At 50.0% G+C, this 8,652-nt stretch overlaps 2 protein-coding genes across 2 annotated transcripts in view; both read left to right on the forward strand.

Annotated features, from left to right (window-relative positions):
* LOC113214950 (uncharacterized) overlaps positions 1-1,818 on the forward strand; it is a 19,136-nt gene extending 17,318 nt beyond the window's left edge. The window contains exons 21-22 of the mRNA XM_052273978.1: positions 49-238; positions 314-1,818. Coding sequence (XP_052129938.1) covers positions 49-238; positions 314-1,687 — 1,564 coding nt within the window. The 3' untranslated portion in view covers positions 1,688-1,818. The remainder of the gene's footprint in view (positions 1-48; positions 239-313) is intronic.
* A 1,483-nt stretch (positions 1,819-3,301) lies between these two features.
* LOC113214949 (phosphoserine phosphatase) overlaps positions 3,302-8,652 on the forward strand; it is a gene marked incomplete in the record, with an annotated part of 13,130 nt that continues 7,779 nt past the window's right edge. The window contains 1 exon segment of the mRNA XM_026434478.2: positions 3,302-3,533. Coding sequence (XP_026290263.1) covers positions 3,504-3,533 — 30 coding nt within the window.

An 8,652-nucleotide genomic window follows, 5' to 3' on the forward strand; every position in this document is an offset into this window, starting at 1 on the left:
TTTAAACTGTTTGTGTGTTTGTAATTATTATATTTTCCCATTGAATAGTGTTTACCTTGAAACAGTTGAGCATGAATACTCTGACTCAAAAAGCAGACTAGTTTACACTCATCGGTTACTCCCTGGTGTAAATCCAATGGATCATTATGGACTACGGTTGGCTGAAAACATGGATGTGCCCAAATCTATCATTCAAATGGCTGTTAATTTTTCATCAGAGATCAGAGCAACCACAGAAGTAAGATACAATACTATTGATATGTTCTAAAAATGTAAACTGTTAGCAAAACTCATTTTTAAATTTGTTTACCAGGTAAACTTTGCTTCTGCACAAGGGGATGAAGCATATACTTTAGCTTTTTATTTGCAAAAAGTAAAACTTCTGATGGACAAAGAAGACATCAATGCATCTGAGTTGCTTCAGGTCAAACATGAAGTAACACAAGCACTGGATTTGGTGCGGCAACAGAGACAGACTGTGTTGATACATCAGAGGACTTCTCCTGTGTTACAAGAACAACACACTAATCTTCAGCCTAGGAAGACTGACAGGCATCAGCAAAAGCTGTGTGAGTACTCCAGCTCTGAGCTTGACACAACCCCACGGGAGAATCAAGTAGAGCCCCCAGAATTGCGGTTGCTCTCAAGAGATGTACGATTTGGCGATGAAAATCTGAGTGATAGCCCTCCAACAAATCGGTTTTCATTCGGTAGAACACATTTCAACTCCGCTCCTGAACAAACTTCCTTCCGTCTTGGTTCTTTCACAACCAGTAATTCTACTGATAATGACAATGAAGATGCAGAGAGCATTGTTTCTTCATCATCGGCGATTGGATCCTACAAAGAGGGAAGCAAGCACATGAGTCCTACATCAAACTGTTCTCATGATACTTGGCTTGCTGGAAGTCCTTTACCAAGCCCCAGCGAGAAAACAAGATATTCTAATAAAAATTTGAGAAGAGAAAATTCAGAACAGTCCATTAGTTTAACTGATTCTAGTTGCAGTAGCTATAATTTGGACAGAAGCTACCATAGGTCTGATTTAAATTTGTCTGGAAATGCTCAAAATTTATCAGAACCTGACTTCTTTGGTGATGAAAATACTTTTGAGGGTGCAGAGCGTCCTTTCTTTGGTACTAATCCACCAGATAAATGCCTGTTTGAAGTAGGGTCTGAGCAGAAAGAAGTGGACTTTTTCTCGACAAAAATCAAGTCCTCAAGTCCTCCATTTGAGTTTTCACAGAACTCTTCGAGAAGTCAGCCAAAATTTCACAGTCTTTTCCAAATAGCGCCTGAGGAAAAACCAACAGCTCATACGTCACCTCTTTCTTCTGATGTATTTATGAAGACACTTTCAGTGCCACCTTCTCCCAGTGGAGTGAAGAGACCAAATGTTGAAAGTGATATATTATCTCCAATATTCACCTCTAACAAGAATAAAAGAAAAGCTATGTGTGTGAGCGAAAAGCCTAAATCTATCATCCAGGACGTCCCAGACAAGTTGACCACTGGGGAATCCAGCCTGTCAACAAGTTTTGAAGAAACCCGAAAGGAGACCCGGAGATGTGACGGCTCGGACGATACTTTATCAAATTGTTCTCAAGCAACTACTGTAATTGGGTGCCATCGCAACGCTCTTCAGATTTTGCGAGAATCCTATTGTTCTGATTCAGAGAGTGATTAGTTAATAACTCAGCCCTCTTTTAGACTCCATCGTCAATTTAACCGATGTATTTTAAACTTATGACATTCATACCATTTTGACAACAATCAACAGAGCCACAAAGCTCTAATAAATTCGCAGACGATTTCAAAGTTAGCAGTCTTTTCGTCGAGGTCACTCTGCGTCCAGTCCTTTGAGCCTGGCCTGTGCGCCGTGTTAGTAGGCAACACATCCTACAGCCCCCAGCGCTCGTGTGCGTGCAGGGAGGGAAGGGGGTGACCGCCCCTCATCATCTGCCATCGTCTCTCTCACACGCCAGCAAGCCTGAGTGGGTTCGAAGCCGAACACGTGGACATATCACAGCTGCTGAGCTACGCTACTGTCCGACGAGCCCGACACGGCGGCGGCGGGACGGGGAAGTGCTCGAGACCCGCCGCGCCCCGCGCCGCCTCGATCGCGAGTCCCAGGTCATTGCATTCTGTACGATGGCCGATTGGCCTAGCCCGTGAGGGGAAAATGGGGGGAAGGGGGGGGGGAGGGGTTGCTATGCAGCGTGCGTTGCGCTCGGCTCTTGTACACTCCTTGTGTGCAACTCTTGCCAATGCCGGTCATGGCCGCCGCTGTTACCACGGTGACTTCCATTATCATTTAATTAAACCCTCCTTTTGCGGACGAGTCTCTACTTTATTCCGTGCGCGGGAAGCGCGGTGTTTGTGCACTTGTAAGTACCGGGTATTATTGCTCGGTTGTTTTGTCGGTCGCACCTTTGAACCTTTTGACGGTGACCATCATGAGCCCCGCCGGCCCCACGTTGGATGACTTTTGAGTTCAGTCTTCCCTACCTTTCCTATACGCTGTCTAGAGAGTGGGCTTCTTTGTTGGCGCCACGCGCTCCCGTGCGTGTTGTTTTCGCCGCTCAAGTCCCGGTTTCAGGTTTTCTCTCCCCCTACCTTTCCCACCTGTTTACCTGCGCTATTAAGCCAATTCGCCTTTTATTATTTTTCGCACGCGACACGCCCCCCGCGGCGGCGGCAATGGGGCGGATTAGAACCGAACCGGTCTGGTGTGTCCGTGCGTAATGTCGGGCTTGTTTGCGAGCGCGGCCCGGGCCCGACTGGGCCGCAGGACAACAACAAGAGCGGTGTCAAAGTGACGTCACGAGCGGCCGTCCAAGCCGACGACGACGACGGCGTGCTTCACCGGGACGCGGATGCCGGCCGCGTTAGAAGCATTCCGGACGTAGGTCTTTATGTAACCACCGCCTCGAGGGACTTCTTTTGGACCGAGTGCGGCTCACTGTCGTCGTGATGTCCTGGACTCCAGACTCCCGGAGCTGCGATCCTGCCTCCAGTCTGCGAGGTGACCGCGCGCGGTCCTCGCCGCTGCCGGTCGCGCGCGCGCTGCGGGCTGCGGGCAGGGCGGGGGCGGGAGGGGGGAAGACCACGTGCGGAGGTGTCGTGTCGTCAGTGCAGACGGCGCGGGCTGCGCCGGGCTGCGCGGCCTAGGGAGGGCGCGCGGGCAGGCGGAGCAGGCCAGACCGCTAGACTTGGAGTTTAGTCTGTTGTTGCTTAGTGAGCCGTTTGCACACACGGGGGGCCGCTCCAAAGCTTCGCTGTGTTGGGTTGACGCTCTAGTCCAGTGCCGTGTGTGTGTGTGTGTGTGAGCGAATAAGCGCGCGATCAGATTAAGACTTCGGCCCGCGAAGAGCCCGTGCAGGAGGACCCCCCAAACCGTCAGCTGATCCTTCGCTTGTGCGCGCGCTCGTCTGTAGTGTACTTTCTTTACATTTTGTTTTGATCAGTTTGCTGCTGGTGTGGCTGTACGATCATCTGCCAACATGGTGAATCCGGATTTCCTAAGCTCTATGGTGAGTAAGACAACAATGATCACGATAAAACAGCTTCTCTTCTTTTTTTTACGACCCTTGCCAATCTCAGCGGCAAAACTTTTTTTATTTATTTCGTATGTGCAAATTTTCCTCCCTTATGGGTGTTGTGTGCTTGTGAGGGGGCGGAGGGTGAGTCGAGCTGGGATTCCAGATGTAGCGTGTGGAAGTGATGACACGGGAGCGTCAGCTGACGTCCGCCGGCCGCACTGGCCTCACGCAACCCTACCCCGCGCGGCGCGCCACAGCAGACGACAGCCGACACGAGAACAATACAGCCGATCGCATCGGGCGATCCGGGTGGGGCGGGGCGGACCCCCCTCGGGCCCCCCCGCGGCTGGCAGAGGTCAGCGTGGTCAGCGTGTCGTCAGCCTCACAAACAGCCCATGAAACGACATTGTCTAGAAATTCCCACATGTGTCAAAGAGGGAGGGAAAAGACAGTATCCCCGCCTCACCTTCCCGGTGCTTGGGGCTCGTCTACCACACACGTGCGCTCGAGGGCCTCTGTGTGTGTGTGTGTGCTGTGTATTTGCGCGCGCCCAACCGAGCAAGAAAGGGCTTTATCAGACCACTTTGCTCGCGGCCTTGACGAGAGCGCTCGCTCTCGCGAGCGTCGACCGTGCTCTTCAAAAAAACAAGTCACTTTGCTCGGCATTGTTCATGCGGTGGCTGCATATGGGTGTGCTGCAGGCGGCCCGTGCGGTGCGGCGGGTACCCCTCCTCCATCACCTCCAACCAACCTCACCCCGGACCACACTCTTGCGGACGCCTGCGGATGCCCGGGTATGCAGACCCGCGGTGCATCCGTGCCGCAGGAGGCGCACTTTGCCTGCTCTGCAGGGGCTTGTAGACATATGCCATGCCAAAGTTGGTTTATTTTTTTTTCAAACCCCTCGAAACAAACTTTGTTTATTTTCAAATTAGGACCGGTAGAAGGCGGCGGGCGACGGCATGTAGAGTGCGAAAAGGCTGCGAATAAGTTAACGACGATAAAAAGTATCGTGAGTTTGAAGATAAACTGCCTCCCTTTTGAGCGGAGGCGAGCTGACCCATAGGTGGAGCGAGATAGCGCTTTGCATTCGGATGATGACAGATTTGTCATGGACCGCAGCATCTCAGTTCTTGCAAGGAGCCCTTATCGTGGACAATGTTGCATCATTTTCGAATCGAATTCGATCGGAGCGCGTGATCCACTTCTGTGAAAGTCGCCGGAGGCGCGAGGCCATTGGTCTCGAGCCTCTGGAGCTTTTTCGCACACCTGTGCGTGTCAGAGGGCGTCTCTACCTCGGTCTCTACCTTGACTTCTTTCACTAATAAAAGTTTACGACAAAGTTCACCTACTCAGCCACAGTGAACCCTTGCTAGCTTAACGTGAATATCACCGATATCAATGTCAATGTTAGTTGGTAATGCGCCTTTGTTGGCCCTCATGCACCATAAAAATGGTTTCTTTGATCCAAGAAAATTTTGGGCCTAAGATGAGGATAAGTAAAATTTTCCTCAAGTGAACGAAAGTCTCTTAGAATTTCCTTTTCCTTATCTCCAAATTTTCTAGAAACAAAGAAACCGTTCTCTGGGTGTGGTAGCTTACAATGACTTTCGCAGTGTAGTTAACGATGAATATTCACCGTATTTTGTAAAAGAATTTAAAATACACCCTAATTGGCATGAAAATACAATTTGGTTTCCAAATTAATTTTTGAATTCTGATTTACTTGATGCTTTACTAAAATTGCTCTACGGCGCCTGGTCGCATCTTGTTTTAGTTGCGAATTTTCTTTTCCAGTACTGCACTGGTCTGCTCCTTTAAACATCGGAATGTTCCGCATTTTTATTTTGAAGAGCGTACAGCAGTGTTTCGCCCGGCGGCGTGTCAAAAATGCAAGCTAAGCTGGACTTTGACTTTGACTGGCTCGGGCTCGCGTGTTTCGCCCGTGTCGTTCGCTTAGAAAAGGGTGCAATTTTTTTTGAAAAAATTACTGTGAAGTATTTGCAGTGAGAAATGTTCGAATTATCGCAAGTATACAAACTTAGAGTCGCGAGCTTCCGATTTTCGTTGACACCACCCTTTTGTTCGACATGACGATTGTCTTGAACACCGGATTGTACATTTTCTAATGGGTATGTGCTACCCAACTTATGGACCGTCCAGAAAGTACGTCTGTTTTCCTCAGATTCGTTTGGTCAATAACGGGAGCTCAGCTGTCAGCGCCTGCGAGACTCGAGATAGGCCACCCCGCAGTACACACATGTACTACCGGCACGATTTTGCCTACCTGCCAGGCGCTTCAGAGCAGTACTGCTCTGAAAGCTACTAGAGGCTATAAACTTGGTAGGTTTGTAACGGCGAATGGCCGACGTGCCCTCTGGATGATTCGTTACTTAGAATCTTGTGCAAGCGTCAAAAATGTCAAAAATCTTCTGTAGTGTAAATAAAATCGTCTGTAATCTGAAAAATTTCATCCATATTACACTTGATTCGCAAGTTATTACGGTGAAATGGAATATTTTGTGCTATACTCTATATTATGGATGAAGGTATGTTTTTTAGCGGATATTGACGATTACATCATTATTACGGGCGCTTTTGTGAACCGTATAACAATTGCGATTTCGCTTGCAAAAAAATTTTACGTCAGCGAGTCCGTAACGAAATCAGAGTGTATTGCACCATCATGTTGATCACGCCACCCAGATCAGACGTCATCACCCAGATATAAACGAGCACGCCCTGATCAGGCCATATCTGGCCAGAACCGTATCGCCGAGTGGCGTGATCTGATCAAAGGTCTTAGTCGGCCTAGCACTAGAAGGTCGCAACTTATGCAATCATGTGTACATTTCTTTAAGCACTCAGACAACGCAGACCGAAATACAAGAAGGAGTCAAACAAGCCACACGCCTGATTTGTGAAAAACCTTGGGATTGGCCAGAAAGTACGTCCGTTTTCTGTTAGATTCATTTTGCAAATTAAAGGAGCTCAGCGCCTGTGAGACGTGGGGTAGGCCACCCCGCAGTACACGCTTGCACGGCAGGCAAGATTTTGCCTACCCGTCAGGCGCTACACATTAAAAGCTTACTGAGTTCTGTGTGCGTGCTCCGCTTACGCGTTTTTAGATATGAACAAATTTCTTCATACTGGCGTATTAAAAAAATGCTTAAGCGGAGCACTACACAGAACTCAGAAAGCTATGAATAAAAATGTTCATAAGCTTTTAGTGTGTATGAGAGCTTGCATTGGCTGAACGGACGTACTTTCTGGATGGTCCCTTTGTTAGTACATCATGTAGGCGCGCAGCCCGGATGAGCTCGCGCGTACAACTAACTCCTCGACGCGACAATGTTTTGAGGCGAGAAAATAGAATACACGCGCGCTGTTTTGAAATTAGTTGGTGTCGTAGTCGTAGTGACACTCGTTTGATCTTTTTTGTTATTATTTGCGCAAACGAGTGTCACTACGACTACGACACCAACTAATTTCAAAACAGCGCGCGTGTATTCTATTTTCTCGCCTCAAAACATTGTCGCGTCGAGCGATCACTGCTCCGCTCAGCTGATGTGTGCGGGGGGTGACGGCATTGCTATTGTGCACGATGCGTCTGACACACACAGCCGGGGGAGAGGGAGAGTGTCGCACACCATAGCCGCGATAAGTGACAGTGACGTCCCGCCCCGCGCGTTCCGTGGAGAATCACGGAGACACGCGCGCTGCTACAGCCGCCTGCGAGTAAGCTTGGTCGCTCGAGCGGGGGCGGGGCGGTGCAGGCGGACTGTACAACACCGCACCGCACTCTTGGGTTGTTATCGCCACCGGCACACCCGGCAGGAACAACAGTTTGGTGGCTGACAACAGCGCCGCTCACGTGTTTGGTAGTTGTTTTGACACCTGGCTGACGGAGCCGCCTACGGTTGGGCGCGAGGACCCGCCCGCTTCATTTGAATCGAACACTATCGCATAATCTTTGTTTTTCACAAAAGGAGGCGTGTGTCGGCCGGTTCGTAGGGCAGAAAGAAGTCGCCTCTTTGTGTGCGGCGCATGCATAAACAAAGTCGTCCAGGGCGGGCCGGCCGCTTCCTTGGTGCCCCGCCCCCTCCTCCCCCCACTCCCCCCTTGATCGAGTGGCCATCGCGTATTCGATTCAACTATATAACGGAGCTGCGGCCTCCTGGCGGTCAGCGACTCTGGTATACCTTTATAGCGCCGCGCGCTACCAATTAGGTTGTTAAACATTTATTTAGTGAAACTGAAGATAATATCTAAGACAGTCTTTTTCTTTTGTCAATACAAAGTATCATAAGAGGCTGAGAGACGCGGGTATCGTGGTATCGTCCCCGGTCTTAGATCTCTGTACAACACTGGTTAAAGAAACGTGCCAATGTTTGTACCTACTCTGTAATTTGGGGTGTCTTAAATATGTATACATCCAAAGGCTTATGCTACAGAATCCAGGGCGACATTCGGCGTATAAATTGAGATATCTTTTGGCGTATAGATTCTAGACATCTTTGCCCATACAATCTCCACAGCACACCAGAGGCCCTATGATACATACACTCACAAAGAGAGGCGCTCACGTCCTGTACACCCTCACACCTGCGTGCTCAAAGCTGCGGCTTTGCTGTGAGAGTGGTATGGGCGAGGATGTCTCGAATTTATTCTCAAAAGCATACGCTAAATGTCGCTCTGGACCTGAATCCTGTACCATACGCCTTTTAGCGTATACATTTGAGACACCCGAATACACCCCCAAATTACAGTGTACGTGCAGATCGTCGTTTTGTACACTTTAACTAACTTCACACAAATGGACGCGTGCAATGTGAAACACACCTTGTTTTACCAGTGTATGGTTTCATTAGATGGGGAATGCCGTGTGCCGTCCGAAGCTTTCCTCCGCACCCACGGGGCCTTAACGGGCGCGAGCGGGACGAGCGGGACACGCCGGAGAGGAATATTCCGTGCCTTCGGTGGAAAGTAGTGGCGCGCGGGGCGGCCCTTGCGGCCCCCTGCCTCCCCGGGCCGGGCCGGGCCGGGGCCCCACGGGGCGCGCCGGCTGGCTCTGGAGACTGGAGGTTTTCCACGCGGCTGCCCGCCCCAC

Source organism: Frankliniella occidentalis, unplaced genomic scaffold (genome assembly GCF_000697945.3).
Source record: "Frankliniella occidentalis isolate FOCC.00 unplaced genomic scaffold, Focc_3.1 Scaffold321, whole genome shotgun sequence".
In the NCBI taxonomy this organism is placed as follows: domain Eukaryota; kingdom Metazoa; phylum Arthropoda; class Insecta; order Thysanoptera; family Thripidae; genus Frankliniella; species Frankliniella occidentalis.